The sequence below is a fragment of the Monomorium pharaonis genome, chromosome 1 (genome assembly GCF_013373865.1).
Source record: "Monomorium pharaonis isolate MP-MQ-018 chromosome 1, ASM1337386v2, whole genome shotgun sequence".
In the NCBI taxonomy this organism is placed as follows: Eukaryota; Metazoa; Arthropoda; class Insecta; order Hymenoptera; family Formicidae; genus Monomorium; species Monomorium pharaonis.
Genome location: NC_050467.1, coordinates 18,764,216 through 18,785,421, shown reverse-complemented (window position 1 = coordinate 18,785,421; position 21,206 = coordinate 18,764,216). Strand labels below are relative to the sequence as shown.

Sequence of the window (21,206 nt, the reverse complement as noted above, 5' to 3'; positions counted from 1 at the left end):
ACATGTTAATATTTCTTAATGTTATGAAATTTAATTATTTTTTATTGTTATTATATTTTTATATTTTATAATCATATTTTGATTGTAACAGATAGATGCGCTCGTGCAAGCTGTTCAAGTTTCGAGAAGCCTATAAATAAGTAGTCAAGTTAATGAGTTTTTCTTCTTAAAATATCAGTTATTGAATTGAAAGATAAATATTTTTACAGGTACAGCAGTTATCGGAGAAATCATAGATGTAACATGAAGATACACTATATCATACTTATGAGAAAATAACAATTTATTTTACAGTTAATCTCTTATTAAATGATAAAATATATATACACATTTTTACGATTTAATTTTACGAATATTTATTTCCTTATTTATATAATTATTTTTTATTCGTTATCTTTTTGGATCAATCGTATCGATTGACACGTTTAGTATCAATCTTTTTTCTTTTTTATCAATATAATGTAGATAAACGTGTATACAAGAATACGATACATTGCAACACACCGTGTTACACTACTCCGAATTCTTGATTCTGCGGTTAGCGGAATCACGAGAGCAACACGCCCGAGTAACATTTCTGAAATTTAAGGTCCGGTTGCGGCATCAAGTGTCAACGGTGTAGAATGCATATCATAAGCGTTAATGAAATTGGAGCACGCTGCGGTGCAGCATCCCACGCGGGATTGCCTCCGCCTTTCATTGCGCATTCAATTAGCAGGTTCGACCTCGTGCATTTCTCTCTTTTCATTGTCAAATTATGTAATAATTGCACTTCTGATGACTTTGTACAAAGACGTTATATTTCCTAAATTGATAAATGCACAGAAATATTTGTGTCATGATATATTTTCCAATTACATATTGTATAAAATTTTGTGTAAAGTTTTTTTCGAAACTTTTCCTTAAAATATAATATCGTTTTAAAACGATAAATTTTTTGTCACTATTAAGTATTTAATTATTAACTTACATTTGACTAATTTCTTAGAAAATTATTGCAGAGTTTTATTGAACGAGTCCCTCAATTTAATGGACTCTGTATATCTTCAAACATTTCATGCTTATGAATGTTTTTATGAACATGCTTTTCAAAGATAATTCTCCCACGAGTCCTCCTTTTCCTTATCTTTTTTTTTTCTTTTTTTAGAACAATAGTGTTTCAACAAGTTAGCACAACAGCTCTGTGAAGACAGGGACCTTGGCAGCCCTCCCGAAGTCCCGGCCACAGGACCGATCTGATCCTGATCCCGTGGAGATTCGGGGAGGCGTGATGCCTCACGTGGACCTCTCTGCGGAACTCCAGACTTTGCGCCGCATCGAGCACCAGCGGTGTGGAACGTGCCAGGCACGCCCAGGCCAAAGTGGAGCACGCGGTGGCGTAACTCTTGACCTCGGCGCAGCCACGCAAACACGGAAAGTCGTACAGTGTCCTCTCCAATTGGTTGACCACCTGCTCGGCGACCTCACGGGAACCGGTCTGCGCCCCGGAAGTGGCCAGCTGCCTCCTTATGCATTCCTCGAGCTCCGGAGTCGCCGCCGTCGTCTGGGTTGCGGCCGCGCCGTTCAGGATCTTCAAGGCTTCTAGGCGCCTCGATGTCTGGACCATGCCGGCTACGCGCCACGAGAGCTACAAAAGGAAGATGTAGCGTTAGGTTAGCGAAGGCTGCGACTGGTAAGTCTTTAATTCTGTTCTAAAATTATGCACGTGGTTGGACAAATGTGCGCATAAGTAATTTATGCGCGTCTATTGGGCGATAAGCTGCGAGTTTCTTCCGCAGTTTTTTATGAAGACATTTAAGACAAACAGAGAATAAGGAAGGAGTCGGGCACGTTTTGCGTGCGACGCAATACCATTATGATGAACGGATGCTAGGTGGAGATTATAGTTGAAACAAGTTTTACAATGCGTTTACTGTGAGTGTGATTTATAATTTACGTCAACACATAATTTATACATTTTATGTTTGACTCCTGTGTTTAGTTTTTAGTACAAACAATGGCTGAATAATTTTTTTATGCGAAAATTGTATGATATCGCACTATTTCATTTTCTCTCTCATTAGATACATATTATATAACAATTTTGATAAGATTTATGACAAATTTTAAAAAATAGTTAAAAAGGTAGCAGCGTTAATGGAAAATAAGTAATTAGTATATTAAAAATATTCGCTAAAAATCGTGTTTCTATTCTGAGTTTTTTATTAATTCTATTTATATATAAATAATCACAATAATTATAGTGGTCCACATATCTAATGTAATTTCACTCAATGATAATTTTTTTCAATTTTTTTTTCTCTGCTATTGTAAGAGTTTTAATTGCCCGAAAATTTATATCACGTACGAAATATTAGACATATTTATAATCAAATCGTCTGAACGAATAGAATATATAAATTGTTGCCAATACGCTGCCTTGTATTTATTGCAGGGTATATGCCAATCGTAATCTATGAAATCAAGTCATTGAAATTACTATAAGAGTACCGGATGCTTTTTAATTAGATAACGTGCGAATGTATTTTCTCGCGTTTTTCCGGTTATTGCGTAATTGCGACAGAATTTCATGGAATCATATGATCCGAAAGAATCCTCTTTATCATCAGGTTTACAGCAATTTACGAGCATTGTTGATGAATTACGGCTTTTAACAACGGCTCATCTTGTAACGACTAACTGTTTATCCGGTTCCGTTACAGGCGCAAGGTCGTAATTGCTATGTTATAACTCGTGGCGTTTTTTTTTACTCAGATATTTTTACGAATTTGTACAAACACTAAGACCGAACTTAACGAATCGGTATGTTATTGTAAGAGCACGTATGCAATATAACTTTCCCGTTCGTTTGTGTAACCTAGTATTTTCTGTTTAAAAGAACTCTATAGTTCAGGAGTTGATTTTTAAACTCCGGAGAAGTTTAAAAAATCTCGACTTTAAAAACTTGAGGCAAACATTTTTCTGGTCGAATTTTAAAGTTATAACGGAATCTATAACAGAATCCTGATTAATTCGTGCCCTAATATTTTATTAAATTTGAATCGATAATTTGAATCTAAAAATCTAAAAATTTGAATCTAAAAATATTATTTAACATAGGTTTTTTATAGGATTTCATTGATATATTTCGGATATTTTTTAGAATTTCACTTTTAAATTTAAATTCTATCTCTTTCTGACAACATTATTTTTTTGATCATTTTTTAAATAATGTTGCAAAACGTTAACGACGATTGATTAATAACATATATTTACATATATTTTTGTGTGATTTACAATTTTTTTAATGTAAAAAGTCAGTGACGATAGAGGACAATATATCGTTCCAAATTACTGTTTAATTACGTAATTACAAAATTCATATTTCCGAACTAGATTCATAGACACATCATTATATGCCATTGATATTCACTTATTTATTTTTAATCTTTTTTAAATTTATAGTATTTAAAAGTCAAGTGCCTTTTCTTTATATTTGTGAACAATGTTTATAAAGAACATTGAAAGATATAATAAAATACAAATTTGAAACTACATTAAAACATTCTTCAATCTTATCTGGAATTTTAAATAAAATTCCTGGAAAATGTGGGAATTTTTAGAAATTTTTTAAAATAAAATTTGAGTAAACATCTTGATTATATTTTACGATCACAATTATTTTATCCAATTGTATATATGTATACATATATATATATATATATATATATATATATATATATAAATGGATAAATATTATAAACACGATATTACTTGACATCGATTCTCATAATGTAGTACTTAGTAAGTTATTATTAAATTGTAAACATATCTCCGAGATAACTTTTGGCTGATATTAATATCAAGAATCGCGAATCGAGATTGAGTTAGAACTTAAAGTTAGAACTTAGACTTTGAATGCTCTGCGTGACCAACTGAATGCAGCGTGGGCTATATAGTCCATACCGCAGCATTAAATTGAATTGTAATCGGCGTGCTAAAGCTGTTATTTGTGTAAGCAGCGATGTGAAGAATTGCCTCGGAATAACACACGATTATCATCCCTTTTCCAGGTTCTTTTCTCGCATGTACAGCCGAGAAGAATAGTATTTCTGGGACACTCTATATAGAGAACGTGGGTGTATAAGAAAGAGCGAAGAAAAAACCGCCTTCGCTGCAATAGCTATTTTATCGCGTGCTTCTCACGCGTATTCGTGTGTGAAAGCCATCTTTCTGCTATGTAGTATTAGTCGCGGGGCGATAGGCTGTCAGGTACATAGATACACCATTCGTTCAATCATTTGTAATTGTATGAAAAAAAATGCAACGTTAATAATATTTTGAATATCAGTTAGCTGCCTTTTGCAGAGTTCGCTTTAATTGACATTCGCTAATGTGTTGCATAGCGAAAAGATGGCTGGATGTTGAGATAAACTTAAAACGGTTTAATTGCATTAACAAGTATATACACGCTCTAGTTCGAATTTATTTATTATATTAACTTTCACGCATACAAAATTAAATGTTGCTGATATTCAATAATTTTCTTGATATTTATATCATTTAAAAACACAGAACTACATCTATCGAGCTGTGTATTTAAATATCAATGGTTGATATTCCAATTGATAACCGTATTTTTAAAAATTATAACTTATAAACACTGACATATCCTTACGTTGCTGTGTTTTATCTATGAACACATTTAAGATATATGCGAGGATAAAAGCTTCTCTGGAAAAGAAAACAAAAATGATAGTGAGGAAGTGCCTTCGTCGTGCTTATTTTACCGTAAAATCTGTGCGCGAGATAGCGATGGAAATACCGGCGGAATGGCGGAGTTAGATATCTCGTTTGCATTATTTAAGAAAGTGGTTGCCTTTCGTACTTTATTTGATATGATAGTAAGGGGAGAATAAACTTCTCTTCGGAGGACGTTTTACTGGATTTCGGGTCTTTAAAATATCGATCAGTGGCTGCCAATATTTCATTCCTTCTTCGATGTTTTATTCTGTCGTCTTCGTGATATCTGCGCGAGAGAGTCCATCCATATATCGAGCTATTTCATTTGTTAGTATAAATGGTATTGTCGATCGAAATCCGCTATATTACTCGCCACCGAATTACTTGCCGTAAGCTTGTCTGAAAATGACGAGGATGTCGGATCCGCCCGGATGCCCGGCCGCTAGTTTCGGCATTGTCGTCGAAATCACACGTGGCGGCATTTCTCGAAGAAAGTGTATGTATTTTGTGAATCGTCCCAGGTTATCGACCAAGTGACAACATTCTACAAGGTGACATAAACGCGTGAGACATCCTCGAGGAGGAGTAGTCCGTGTTAACGCGTGTGTGTCGCTTTCTTCGTGGATATTTATTTTAGTTCATCGATTTCCCAGATATCCGTGTGAAAGGCACCTGTATGTATCCGTATATGTATGCAAAGTATCTAATAGCCTTAGGCTGACGGACTAGCTCTCTCTCTCTTTCTCTCTCTCGCTCTCTCTTTCTCTACCACTTGTCGAGTACACTCTGTTGCAAAAGTGTGCTTCCCCTTCGGCTCCCCTTTTCGCACCACCCGATCATCCCTTTGCTCTTTCCCCCCCGGCGGCTTTGACGTTAATGGTCCATCGATCGGGCGGGAGACAGGTGCGTGGTGGTAGTAAAAATAATCTTGCAGCATACTTATATACATATATACAAAAACCGTCGATCCTCTGTTCGAAATTCATTTTAAGATTAACTCTCCCGTATAAAAAGTTATCTTTTACGCTCTTCTTCACTCGGCTATCCCCTTTTTTTCCACTGCGTTTCACTTTCCATTTACGATTACGATTACGCGAGTAAAAAGAAATATTAAAAGCCAATATGTGTTAGAGATAGAGTTTCGAACGCGCTGTTTCGTAAGATACCCTGTTTTGTTCTAAATAATGGAATTTTTCTCGGAAACAAGCACAGTTTTAGAGCACTTTGTTGCATTCTGCACTCGCTGCTAACGAACAGTCTTTTGTTTTTATACGGATCAGTATTTCGCGAAGACACGCCAATTTTTCCTGTTTATATTACACCTGTTTTTATTATGCACGACTACAAAATTTAGTCTGCACATAGCGCAGTTATTAATCCAAGAAATGTTCATTTAATCAAAATACATGAAGAATATTAATATTAATAATTGCGCGCACATTTTTGAACAATTAATTTTCCGTATTTGCGAAAAAATTCCGTATTTACAATGTAATAGACGCTTTGAAACTTTTTAAAGAATACGTCGTACAGGGTTGTGTCGTAATATTTTGCTCAAAGACTCCATAAAATTGAGTTTTCCGCTGTAATGAAATTATTTGGATCAACGACACGGCGCGGACGTGAAATGGATCGCTTTACGCTTCACTTACAATGAAGAATTTACTTTGTAAATACTGGTTTGAAGTAGCGGGCAAAAGAAACTTATTATTTCTTTACACAATGTGAAGGATCCTTTTAAATGTATTAATGGACGATATCTATCGATATTCTCGCGTGTATTCTCATCCTTTTATATTGCAATCGTCATGACTGAAAATTGAATTAATTTTTTTTTCTCCTTTGTGTATTCTCTATTTTTCTAAAGTGCACAGAATCATATTTTATACGCACTTCATGTTTGTAATTCCTCACGCAGAATTAATCTTGATTAGTTTGATAAAGAAGAAGAGAAAGATAGCGATTTCTCTTTGTCAGAGAAACTGAAGCATCAACAGTTTGAATTACGAGTAACTGTGAAACCAGAAGACCTCCTGTAAATGAAGTTTTTTAGGGATAGATAAGCGGGATCTCATTATCTGCTTGGCTTCATCCCAACTTTAATTTAAAAAAGTTTGGTATTATAAACTTGCCTGTCGAAATTTAATATTTAAATGCTGCGAAAAACGGCAACTTTCCGTTGAATAGAAGGAAAATATTGACTGTAGATATATATGCATATTCTACTAGACGAAAAGGAAACACGGTACTAGATCCGGTATGGCGTAGCCTTTAAAGCGTGATTACAGCACGTGTAAACACTGAAGTGTGCGATGCACACGGGGTGTACGCCTCGTGTCCCCGTTGGCATCTGGTTTTCATGTTATCTGACGTGAGAGTGCAAGTGGAGAACAAGTGTTTGTCGACATACCGTACTCTCGACCGAGTGTGTGCGTTCCCATTAGATTTCGTCGACTCTCTCTTCCTCGTGGCATACAACCGCGACTTTTTCGATATTGGTGAAATACCGAAACCGACGACCGTAGACGTGAAGGGTTTACGAGTCTGTTTCGTCGTGCTCGGTCAAGCTGGACTTTATATTGCAAGCACTGAATCTCGCTCTTCCACATTCACACACACGCACAGAAAAGTCTAAATCTTAATTGTGCCAACATTAGTTTTCAAATATATATTATTAACAATAACTGATCAATCTGCTGTGATGTCATTAGCTTTCAATGTCACGACAGCACGACACACTCAGTTGCCATAGCGATCTGTCAGGTAACAGTCAATGTCGTGATGCAATGTCACGCGAAAATGAGCTTGGCAATCGCTCATGCGATAGTTCATAGTACGATCAGTCTTGTTGACACGCGAAACTAATGCGATATTATTTTTAGAAAATGTGTTTACATTTGAAGTAACGGTATCTAATAAAAGAAGAAGTACACATACGTTGAAAAGATTGAAAAATGTTATTCAGTATTTGCATTTGAATAAAAATTTTCCTATTGGTTTGAGTGTACGTAATCCAAATGCAGATGAGTTTTTAAGTTGTCAAAATTAATGCAAGAGGTGCACGTGCGCATTAAAAAGATTTATATAAAACAATTACACGTTGCACATGTACATCGGGAGAACATTTTTTGGGATACATTAAGTAACTTAATCTCCCTCGGCGTAATTACGGTATGCCAGGTTTCATTGCGAGTTACGGGTGCAACCCAATATCTCGTTACATGTTCTGAAACCTTTGACATGAACTGTGTTTGCTCTTGATGTATATACAATTTCTGTAAATATATATCTAGGTTCGTATGCACGTGTGTTTAATTATGTATGTATTAGGCTAATTTTTTTAGGCTTTCGTGGATTTTTTGGACCTCTCGAATTTATTTTTTGCTTACTATAAAAATGGAATTCGTGTACACATTCAATGCGAGATTGCAATATGAAACTGATATATAAGGGAGGAATTCAAATTTATTCGCAGGATAAATTAAATATACAAACAGTTATACTTTTAGTTATATTAACAGTTATATTATACCATAAATATTAAAGGTTTATATTATATTATAAAGTATAAAAGGTGTGTAACTAAAAAGTTAATTTTTTTCTAACATAAATATTATAATATTGCATGAAGAATTAAATTGCAGCTGTTAATGATTTAAATGAGAGGATCGATCTTTTATTACATATTACGAAATAATTTAATTTTGTGTTTTAGAGCTATTTGCTTTGTAACGTAACATGATATATGGAAGCAATATATAGGAATAATATTTTAATTGTACGTTTATAGAAAGAGAGAAATTAAAATGACTTTCTATATTGTACGTGTTCGTAGTAATCGAAATAAAAATACGCAGAATTATATAACAGATAATTGGAAATTGATTGTTATCTGACTTTTATTACGATCGTTGTGACTATTTCGTATCAGTTTCAATCTATTTCAATTTATGTTAGCGTAAATATTTGCCGAAATGTTAATAAAATTAATTAATTAATTAATATTACTCACATAATCGTATTTTAATAAAATTAAACGTATAATAGATGAGAGAGAGAGAGAGAGAGAGAGAGAGAGAGAGAGAGAGAGAGAGAGAAGGAGAGAGAGAGAGAGAGAGAGAGAGAGAGAGAGAGAGAGAGAGGAGAGAGAGAGAGAGAGAGAGAGAGAGAGAGAGAGAGAGAGAGAGAGAGAGAGAGAGAGAGAGAGAGAGAGAGAGAGAGAGAGAGAGAGAGAGAGAGAGAGAGAGAGAGAGAGAGTAGAATATCAAGTATATTTACTGGAAAACTTTTTATTTGTATTCCATTATTAATAAAAGCACGAAACAGCGGTGCATTGTGCAACAGATGAATATTCGCATGACAATTTTGCGCCTGCACGTGGCTAATTCGTACACGTTTCTACGGATGATCGAGTGCTCTTCGTATAATGATTTGCGGTCGCTTCGTTGCGCCTTTGGTTATTTTCATCTAGCGAAAGTCACTTTAAATTGATTGACGAGAAAAAGCAGGATTTCCGTTGGTTTCTCTATGACTTTTCATTTTTTTGATTTTATCATCGTTGATTAGAAAACTATAATGTTTTATATTTTTTACTTTAAATGTTTTTTATTAAATATTTAATTTATATTAACATATATACTTTTCAAATATTTTTTTTTTGTATTTTTTATTAATATTCAAGTTTGAATCATTATGAAAAAGAAATGGGTCTATGAGATTTTTCAGATTTTTAAGTGTAGTAGGTTATTCAGTTGACAAGTAATATCAGTGATATTGATATCATATCAATATCATGTTTTTGTGCTGTACGTATTTCTATAATTGCTCAATTTTTAAACGGCACTCACCACTACCACGGAGTAGAGAATCTTCGCTTTTAAATCAGGGGCGTCCTTGAGGGACTCCAGTGCGTCCAGGGCATCCAGGGTATGCAAGTTGGCCTGAGCATAGAGAGCGCCGTACCTCTCGGCGAGTTGTTCCACTGTGATATTTGCCGAGGTTAAATCAGAGCAATTCTCTTCCACGCTGAGTACCTCGCAGTTGCTGCCCGTTACAACCGGCTCCGGGGTCGGGCTGCAACTCTCGTCCGTGTGATAGCCGGCGCTACTGGACTCCTCCTCGTAGTCGTCGCCGAGATTTTCGTCTAGATGGAAAACCTGCATGGGATAGCTCGTGATACAGTACAGCAGATTTATTTTAGAGAGAGAGAGAAAGAAAGAGAGAGAGAGAAAGAACATTTCCTTTTCCTCCCGATGATTTTTCACATTCGCATTTGAATATTTATTTCTATAACCGAATACATTTCCTTTTGCAACGAGCGTTGACTTGATATCATAAATTTTTAGATTCCTCTTTCTTTTTACTTATGTTAGACATGGTTGTAACTTTTTCAACTTTATTCCGGTTTTGTCTTGATAAATCCGTGATTTAGAATCTAAATAATTTTCTTGTCTTTTACGTCATCGTATATTTAAGCAGCTTTCTGTACGCGTAAAAAATTAAAAATTCAGAGAAATTGAAAATTGGAATGGGTTGAGATATTTGCGAGAGAGTATTATTCAAAATTATTCTTGTTTACAAGCGAGACGAAAATTTTTTAATTATCTACATATCTATATTTCGGTCTTCCATTATATGTTAAATTGAGAAAAAAAATATTAAAGGAGATAACATTTTTCTCTCACGCATAAGTATTGTGTTATATTATGAAATACAACATGATACTTGCGTGAGAGAAAAATATTATCTCCTATGAAAGTCTGGATTGTAATATTATAATAACATCATCGCGCGAAAGGAATCGAGTAGACATCGCGTACTTACCATGGAGAAAATACCGAACAACTACGCGTTTACCCTTCAATCCACTCGTTTTCGATTGGGATTTGCAGTCGACTCTGAAGCTTCCAATTAAAATGCACTCAATGGAAAGCAATTAACGCGTTTTGGTATGCCCGTGCCGGTTTTCCAATTCGATTCTGTTATATAACAATCTAGGTGCCACTTTCCGCGTTTTTTTTTTTAAACCAATTCGCCATCATCGCCGTTCGCAAATGAGAGTAAATAAGATAATTATTCGCTTATTTTTGTTTCCAATTTGACGAGAGTAATGCAATCGCGAGTGCGGCCAATCCGTGCGCAGTCATTATCGGGAACCCGTTTAAACACCTGACGATAGCAGGATTCGCCGCATTTCCGAATTCGCGCTAAATTTCGTGAAAGGATGAAATGCGGGATGCGCTCGGTGAAAACATTTCAGACGCCGTCATGCCGAATATCGTTCTCGATCCCGGAGCGTTGAACGTGGTTATATTCGTCCTATCGAAGCGCCGTTCTACTCCCTCCCCGTCTGGATTCGAAAAGATGAAAAGGGCGAAGGTAATGCGCAAACTAATTTCGCCGTGCGTATTGCCCGCGCGAAATAGAGAAATCGCTATTCTTCTCGTAGACGGGCATGTCATACGCGTCACGTGGATCGCGCACATCGTGCGCTCGCGGGCGGAATGGCGTTGCGTTGTGCGTTTTTCAGCGCGAAACGCCGCTGAAAACCCCCGGGCGTATCAGCTGCGACAACGCGACGCGGATTCAATTTGCGATCTTTATTGCGCGGCGACCGACGGACAGACGGACGCGGCAGATCGGACGCGTGAAATATTTATCACGTGTGCGTGTGTGTATGGTGCGTGCGTCGTTCATTTCCCAATGGCGATAATTTATGACTTGGCATTAATATACGCGTTATTAATCATAACGCCCGTATTAACGCTTCGCGTGCATTAATACGTCGCGCACGCGCGCGTTTTCGCTCCCTCGAAAACATTTCCCTCATGAATATATTGTTGTACATTGACTTTGCGAATAAATTCGACCGGATAATGTTATTCGGGACTTCACAATCGCGTTCTCAGTCGTGAATTATGAAATAAACAAAAAAATAAAAAAAATAAAAAAACAACGCGCGGGCTACGATGGGATTTGTTAATAAATCGCGTTGCCCAGATGCGCTAGCGTTTCCATTCATTCCCGATCAAAAAGAAATAACTTTCATTTGATTCGCATTAATCAGGCCGCGTATTCCGCGACGTATTATTAACGGGAATACGTCGCGTGCGAGCGAAAACGTGGGGTAATTTAATAATGCCGTATAATGATATTTTATTCCGACTCTCAGGCTTCGTAGCCGGCGATGATGCTCGGAATCAATTACGCGTGCGGTATCCATTCATAGAAATAATTTATGTGTCCGCGCGCGCAATTCCCGCGCGGTTTCCGCTCGCGCAAGTGTAAGCGCACGCGGATCTCACGTGTTATACGTTATCGCATTCTTTTCAATCCACGTCCTATCCAGGTCGTCAATTCCGCCCCGTTTATTTGTTAATTCGCGCGCGCGCGCGCGCGCGTGAGATGCATATCCGGGGATTGATATCGGGTCGCTTTACGCGCGGTTTACGGCGCGCCACTGTCATCTTAGCCGGGGGAGTGGTATGAATGTAAACAGATACAGGAGGTAAACTCGTGTAATTTAGGTGCGCCGTAGGGCCCTTACGGGATTTCACGGTGGTTACACACGGCGGCGCCTCTGATATCGTCCGTGGATCGTCTTGGACGTGTGTCAGCTGCCGGAGTCGCAGGCCGCAATCCCGCGGGAATCGTAGCAGTTGCACCGTCTGTTTTGCCTTTGTTTGCCATGTGTTTCGGGGTCATTTTCTCTCTGTCTCTCTCTCTCTCTCTCTCTACGCTCGACGGCGCAGATTCCTCATCGTTCTTATCGTTGCGGCCGACCGCGACCATACGAGTTTCTCACGGAGCCCCCCCGAAAAACAAATCGCGACGCGCTCATTGTTCCTCCACAGAGCCACTTTAGTACGCGCCGTTTCTGTGTCAAACGCCTTTCACGCCTCTTTGCGCTCGAGATAATGCGCGCGAATTGTTTCACGCTGGGTAGGTAAAAATTAATCGGCTACGCTTACGCGGGGGTATTGTTTGGGATACGCCGCGAGTCCGCGCGAGCCACCTATTTCTTCCTATTTACCCGAAGTCGTATTTCTCTCCTATAATACCGTTTCATCATCCAAGTGGTATCATCTAAAGTCGTTATTTGAGCTTTTCCCCGCAAAAATGCGGACGAAAGAAAGGAACGTTCTCTCTCACGCGCATTTTCGAAGATTACATCGGGAGCGGTCCCGATGGGAAAAACGTTTCTCGTTTTAATCCTACCTGCGGATTATCCTCGCTCATGAACTGCAGGGCGAGCGCGCAGCCCCTGGAAAACTGCAACAATCTGGCGGCGAGGGCCGGATTCTTCGCGTTCGTCGATCCGGAGGTCGATTTCCTCAAGGCCGTCCACTGCCGGAGCGCCTCCTTATCCTGCTCGACCCGGCGCTTCAGCTCCGCAAGTAGATTCTCCAAGCTGCACGGTCCGCCCGCTTTCTCCAGGGTGTTCAGCAGACTCTGATTATCGATCAGCCGCTGCTGAATCTCGCTGTACTTCAGGGAAAGCTGCCGCTGATGCGAAGCCGCTTGTACACCTTGATCCGCTACAAAAGCGTAAGAAAAGATCAGAGAGCTTCTCTCTCTCTCTCTCTCTCTTGTTCTCTCTTCGGTTGTTATTATTATTTTTTATTATTAGAGCGGAACCGATGATGGCGCAAGGTGATTATTACTGCATCCACCGTCACCTTTTTACGGTGCCTCGGGCTGCGTAGATAGCCGGTACGATATCCGGCATGAACAGTGAAATTGAGTATCTGACATCATAACTAAATATGCCACACTTTCCTTTGTATAATGAGGCGAGATTAAATTATGCGGCACATCCGCACTCTCGCGCACGAGGTGCAAATTGCGACAGGTTCATGCTCCAATAAATTACAGTTTGGACGACGGTTTATTCCCATTATGTCATAACGTGATGTGATGAAGAATACTTTTTTTTTAGAACTAATAGAAATAAGATTCTAAAATAATTTCTGTCTCCTAGCAAATGACACTGATTTTATTTGACGTTGTTAAGTTAAATCAAATGACTTGAGTAAATGAAGACATTGAAGGATACAAATTAATTTACGTGAAATTGAAAACGGGTTTTGATATCGAAATAGTATGTAGTTTTCGTAATGAGATAAAATCGGAAGATAAAGAGAGAACGAGAGAAATCAATCCGTTGCAGAAATACGTGCTTAAGACTACGATTTAAAAAAGGATATAAAAGTTAATTATTTTAAAAAACAGTTGCTGACTTATTTTCACGGAATGATATCGTGAAAGTAACATTTCTCCGCATTTATCAATATTTATGCGACGTCGCTTATCTCTCTACGCACACTTCTTTCGTCTCTAAGCACCTTTCTCTGCGGAAACGTACCGAGTGATGACGCATCTTGGATTGCGCGTTATAGGAGACTATCCGCGAATGGGAAAACGGTGCAAATCTTCTATATAAATGACTTAACACACTCCCGACATATTAGTCCATTTACATTTGTAAATTTTACGCAGCTTTCCGTTAAAATCCAATGCTTCACGGTTCCGCGAGGCTCTAAATATGCGGCACTGTATGTGGCGAAACGAACGCTCGTGCAACTTTATTCCGATGGAATTAGCGATGCACGCTAATCCCATCGCGGCCGATGACAATTACGCGCCTCAATGTGTATCGCCACGATGCTAAATTTCGTATAGAAATCCGAGCACATTTGCGAAAAAATACAATAGCGTATAATTGCAAAATATTGCTTTGTTAATCCAACATTATGTTTGGCGAAAGTGAACGGTCTTTTTCGAATAATTAAACCCATTAATTCAAGAATACACATTAATTAAAGAACAAATGGCCGCTATCTATTTTCAAGTCGCTATCGATCAATACATTAGTCGCCTATAACTGGAATACTGGGATTTGATTTACGATTATGGCTGTTATATTACGTTCATTACGTTACTCCGCTACGAAATTCGCATAATATCGTAATTTTACTAACTTTTTATGAAACTTTTTATGAAACTTTCGACGACAGTCTAAATATTTACAAATGTACACGGAAAGAACAGTTTCGCGAAAGTATCTAAAAAATTTAGCTGGCCTGCAGTTCTGAAAATAATTTTCGTTAGATCGTAAAATATTTATGGAGCGCTCGAGCTAATTGCTAGAACGTCAAAATTTTTTGCAGCATCATTAATCACTTGAACGTCCTTCATAATTTAAAAGTCAATATTTTAACAAAATTATTCTTAGATCTGTATTTAACTTAATTTTTAGATACTTCGGCAAAACCTTTTTTTTTCCAGTGTAAATATAATCTTACAAGATCAAATGTAATAATCAGAAATGTTGCCTTGGTTTCACTAAAAAACGGGCTCAACATATGTTTCGTTGATGTCAACTATTTTTCTCAGTATAGAAGTATCTTTGTTATTTGATTCCTAACGAATGGTAGTTCCTAACTCCTGAGCGTCATGTATAACGTGATCTTTATTAACAATAATTAGAAGCATGTACCTTTACTGGCCCCAGAGTGCTTGCCTAAGTTCTCGATCTTGTGCAACGCTAATTTGTATGCTTCTGTTCGCGTCTCGAGGTCCTCTTTCAGCGCTACCGGCAATGGTATTAAATTCGGGGTAACAGAGTTCTCCGAGATGTTCGTCTGCGAGGAGGGTACTAATCCGTGCTTGCCGAGTCCTTCTACAGCTCTCTCTAGGGCACGTCTTCTCGATAGTAATGTATTCTTCGTGTTCGGCGATAATCTGTTCAATGACACGAGAAGTTTGCACCAGATCCGCGGTCGGAAATGATCTTGACTGGTCGATATCAAGTGTACTATCCTCCATAGGACTTGCTCGATTCGCAGGATCTTCGTATCGCTGACATTTAGTTCCACTAATCGGGAGTAGAGTGCCTCCAGCAAGGTGAGGCTGTGAGGTAGCGTTTCGATCAACAGGTCCACCGGAATATCCGGTAATGCAGCCTTTAAGGTGTAATGCGGCAATTTCATCAGGAAGCCAGCTGCCTCCCTATATTGCCTGCCCTCGTACAACCTCAGCAGTCTGAAAGAAAGAAAGAGCATAGAGCTAACATATTATTTTGTCTGCAGTAGCAGTGTCGGTAGAATTTCATTAATATTGTACATGCATGGAAAGAACAGTTTTTGTTAAAGTATTTAAAAATTTAGCTAGATTGGAAAATTATTTTGTTGGACTACTAAAATAATTATGAGTGACATGATTAGTTAATGCTACAAAGTTTTGACATTTTATTAACCAGTTTAAGCGTTCTACATAATTATTTTAATAGTCTAATAAAATTTCTCTATTAAGTTTCTCTATTAAGTTAAATTTTTAGATATTTTAGTAAAACCGTTCTTTCTGTGTAAAACAAGGTCAGAAAAGTAGTCAAAATGACGCGGATCAAAAATAATCTCAGTCACTTGCTAGGTGTATGAAATTGATGTTTATTTATAACAACAAAGACGCGATAATTGGTACAAAATATAGCGAATAGGTTTTACATTATATTTCGTATTTTTATTGCACTTTTAACACTAACCTTTTGAATATTGTTTTATGTCATGTACGTACGATCTTTATAACAGTATACGAATTAGATGAACACACAATCGCGTTAAATGCAACAAAAATGTTGATAAAAAATATTTTTTTTGTAAAAGCTTTATTGTCGAATATTATATAAAATTGTTTTGGAAGTGTAATAGAAGTTATTCATTATGTAGCAGTGAATGGTGTTGTGAACAGTAGTTATTGGATGTGGTAAAGATAGAATAGTAGATTATATGAATTTGCGGAGATTTGAGGAAATATTGATATCGGCACGTACGATAATTCACTAACGATTACAGTTTGGATTTGTTAGATAATTGTTGGTGATGTCTGACGTAATTCAATTTTAGTCAGAAATATATACAAATCTCTCGCGCGATTAATGTCCGTTTGTGATATTTTATTTTATAAGGTCTAATAGGGTTACAACTGGAAAGCGAGACTAAATGAAATTACATTTTGTACTATAATCCGATTATGTACGATTGAATAAATTGAAATACGAGTGGATTCACAGTAAATAAAAATATAAGTCACTGTACTTCACGTTAAATTGAATCACATTAAATTCACATTAAATTAAAATTAAAGTTATGTAGCGACCGTTATTTGTAAATATTAATGTACATTAAAAAAGTTATATAAAAGGCGGATTATTGTAAAACGCTTATTGATGCACTCGATTGAATGCACTTGAAATAAGCTTATAAATTTCATTAGATGAAAGTATATAAAGTTTCACCTAATTATGATTAATAAAAAAGTTGCAATAAATATTTCATTGCATACTAGACACATGATTATAGATTAACGAACAGTGTTAAGGCTATTGTCGGCGCTAATTACGTAGCTCGCTAATTTCGCATAAGCACACCAATCAATCGTAATGGCGGATTACCGTTATTAAGAAGTTGCGTCGAGGACGCGTTTAATTTATCTCGCCTCGCCGACAAATAGTTCCAATGGCGATTTATTACCGCGTGAATTACCGCAATTAGGAAACCGGTGCTGAGCGGATTTATCGCGCGGCTCCACGAGCTCATGTCTCTCTATTTTCTGTTATTATGCACGAATAATTCGCACCTTTTCGCAATTGTGGTTTCCATACGCGCTATTGATCGATCGTCTTCATGTAATTGATTGTCACGATGATTTCTCTATATATATCTCTCTCTCTCTCTCTCCTCTCTCTCTCCCTCTCGATGCTCCATTAGTGCGCAATGCGCATAGCGGGATTAAATAAACCTATTACACGTCGCGACTGTCTCTCTGACGGATATGGCGGTAATTATCTCTGATTCTTGGTTCGGGAGAGGAACATACAATGCGATTCGATAACTGCTAGTTACACGCAGACGGCAAAGCGATCTCACGTCGACGTACACGCTAATCAAAATGTAATTATAAACCATATTATTGCTTCATAGACTCCTTTGTTACAATTCTTCACGTAAATACGACCCATCGGAAGGCAGAGTGTTCCGTAATCGCAGCGCGCGTTATTTATTCTTAATTAGCAGATGTGCATTATGTAAGATGACACATTTGGAACGTAAAAATGTATGTACCGCTTTGAAAGACGTGTTTCTATCCCAAGAGCTATGTAATTAAAGCTGGTTCATTAGAAGCGCGGAAAGTTTCTCTAACACAAAAATTCTTCTTATCTCTTATGACTTTTTTTATTTGAAATATGACTTTTATATAAACAAATTTTTTGAAGTCTCAATATTACTCTTACATTGCTTACTTTTTATAAATTGTTTGTTCAAATTTTGTTCTGATTTTTATAAAATTGTACAAATACCGTCGCTTTTTCAACCGATAATGTACGACCATTGTTTACATGTCTGGGAAGCTTGAGACTCGCTACTGCGAAGCACTAAAGTCCAATATATATCCGAGCAATTCAATAATTTGTGAAAAATACGGTCCACATACCTTCTCAACGCCATTCGCGGATTCGAGCCCTCATCTTCCGGGATACCGAGATGACCGACCTGGAACTGCGTCCCGGGACCCCATACCAGTCTCTGTATCGTATTTCTAGGTCGCTCCGGTCTGATCCTCTCGCAGGAATTGATACCCGGGGGTGGTACACTTTGCCTGCTCATTTTCGTCCACTTCGCCGCCTTATCTTCTTTAACTCCTATCTCCCTTTGACGTGGGCGTAGATCTTGTATTTATTTATTCCTTGTGCGAAACGGGAGAGCTATAAACGCCACTCGAGAATCACGTTTATGACGGTCCCCTCCGACTCCGGGATACAACACCACTTCGAGACATCCACTTCTCGGCTTGGCACGGCTTTTCCACAATCTTTGCTTCGTAACTTTCACGGTCCTTTCTCTCTGTCCTCGATGCGATCTTTGACCTATCGGGCCACGCGTCTCCGTGAACCCTATCGTCGTTCCACCCCCCCACCCCCGTATATTCGCTCGCAAATTGATACTTTTTACGATGTACTCGAAGATGAGTCTGGTAATGATATTTTTTGTCAATTTATTTGCGCACCCTTAGCTGCCTTTTTACTGCCGGGTTTTTGCCAGCCAAATGGATTTGCGACAGGCGTTTTTAAGAAAAAATTTAATTGTGTGATTATTATAAATACATGATTTATGATTTAGAAGTATTTCACGATTGTGTGAATAATGTTAATTAATTTAATTAATGTTAATTTGTACAATTTCTAATTTCAACCACGCGTCTTTCTTTTTCAAATTTGTTTATAGAGAGAGTAGTTTCTAAGATTTGTTCGTTTGCACCGTGAGAACAGGTTCTTCGGTAGTAAGGTGTGTGGTCAATTTCTCCTAAGTAAACAGGTATAATTTCTCCGGTAATGCTATTCTCGTCTGAATCAATATCTTCATTTCTACATCAATATTATTACTTAATTATGTGCGCCCTATTCGCATGCCTGCACGTTGTCTTGATTAGCCCGTATTTAATCAGTTTCTCGTCCCCTCCAAATTGACGTCTGGGATTATTATGAGTAAAATTTCTTTCTTACAACATTACTAACAGCATGTAAACTATTCTTCCAAAACAATTTCTTCTTTTCATATATTTCGCGACAGACGTATAAATGAAACTTCGTGACGGCGGAATAATATTTAAAAATTGACTCCTGTTATAATTGTATCCATTAGAACGGCGCGTGCTGATTACTCTCGCTCGACCCCTCGTTTTTTCTTCGCTTTGACTTCACTTTGTCCTTGTTAGAGGTTAGAGTCCCTTCTTTTCTCTCCCTCACGATTTTCCACACGTCTGATCCCCGGCAGAAACGTAAGCTGCCTCGGGGCAGACCGACGTCTAATTTTCTAACCGTTATTCTCTCCTACACGGACTTCTCTTCGCGATTCTTCTCTCAGAAACAGCCGGCAGGAACATTTCATTTCTGATCCTCAGAACGTTTTCGCGTTCGCCGAGTCTTTCGACCTCGCTTCTTCACTTGTTGAATCACGATCTCCGCTCGGCATCGACGCGATACCTCTAAATCAGCCTCATTATCGCCATGCAATTATCTCTGCTGCCCGCACACGTGGTGCTCGATCTTTAGAACGATCTCTTTCTCTCTCTTTTTCGATACTTGTTTTTTTTTTTTTTTAATCATAAAGTGCCCGAAGCCGGTTAATCTTTCGGCTTTCTTTTCTTCCCTCTAGCAAAATCTACTTTTTTTCTCCCTCACTCTTTCAGCCCGTCTCTGTCTTACGAATTTCCTTCCGTCGGTCCTCGAGTGCTTAATACGAATTGGCCTACAGCCTCGGGGCTGACCGGCCCACTTTTGCGCGAGTCAAGCTGGAACCTGCGAACGAAATTATTCACCGTAAGTCGTGAACCGGTGTCCTTACCCGATACGCTTGGGTGAAATGTTCTTTAACGCTGCAATCCATGTGGAGTATATCGAAGAATTTACATAAATTCATGATATATCTGCACTTTTCTTGTAAAATATCGAAATTGGATATCTCGGCAAATTTTATGTAGCACGTTAAGTGACTCTGAAACGAAAGTTTTATCAAATATAGATTGTTTAAATGTCACATTTAAATCTCATTAAAACAAATTATAATTAAAGGTAATTAAAGTTAAATAAGATTAAATTTTATTTTTTGCATGTACGAGTAAAATTTATAAATTTCTTATTATTTAATGTGAAATTTATTAATAATTAATTGCAATGTTAATTGTTATAAGAAATGTGGAAATTTCTTCAGATTTTTCAACGGGGAAAGTCATCATCAAAAGTGATTCAAAGAACTCAATATGTCAATATTAATGTTCAAAGGTACATGTCTATCTAACTTTTCTAAAAACGGACGATATGCATAATAAAATAAAAAGACGAAAAGACACAAGAAAATTTAAATAAAAGTTATCAAAAGAATTCAGCGGATTTCTTTTACACTTTGTAAACACACGCGCGCGTCCCGGCAGAATAAAATATTTGTTGGTAGCGATGCGACATCCTATAGCAACAGAAATGGAAGGTCCATGCATGATGCATTCGATCTCGGAACTGTGGTGTATAATCTCGCTGGCGCATCAGACGCGAATATCCAGCAAATTTCAGTTGCCTTTCTTGAAAATGTATATGATATGATAAAGTTTGCAGATCAGAAAAATTGCACGGAAAAATTTTGAAGAGACAAGGAGAAATATGAATGGAAATTAAATCGTTGTTTGCAATACAAATATATAAAAATAATATTAAAATTAATATTATTGACATAAAACTATTAATTATATATATATATAAAAATTAATGGTTATAGAGGGTGTTATAAAATTCGCGAATTAAATTACTATACCAGAAAGTTCTCGAAAAATTAAGCAAAATACTCATTTATTTGTAGATTTTTATTTCAAGCAGTAGTTTTTTAAGATATAAGAGTTTAGCTAGTATACATAAAGTTATATATACATAATCAATC

The 21,206-nt window shown here is 37.4% G+C and overlaps 1 protein-coding gene across 5 annotated transcripts in view; it reads right to left on the bottom strand.

The window, feature by feature from the left end:
• Positions 1–444: 444 nt before the first annotated feature.
• The window catches only part of LOC105839925, a 43,805-nt gene continuing 23,043 nt past the window's right edge, over positions 445–21,206 (bottom strand). For 3 of the 5 annotated variants that reach the window (XM_036287120.1, XM_036287136.1, XM_036287145.1), the window contains 5 exons: positions 18,214–20,077; positions 15,221–15,765; positions 12,940–13,259; positions 9,570–9,878; positions 445–1,627 (listed from right to left, as the gene is read on the bottom strand). In XM_036287120.1, coding sequence (XP_036143013.1) covers positions 1,160–1,627; positions 9,570–9,878; positions 12,940–13,259; positions 15,221–15,765; positions 18,214–18,386 — 1,815 coding nt within the window. In that variant the 5' untranslated portion in view covers positions 18,387–20,077 and the 3' untranslated portion in view covers positions 445–1,159. Of the gene's footprint in view, positions 1,628–9,569; positions 9,879–12,939; positions 13,260–15,220; positions 15,766–18,213; positions 20,274–21,206 lie in introns of all 5 variants that reach the window. The other 2 variants (XM_036287123.1, XM_036287128.1) reach the window with 1 other exon arrangement.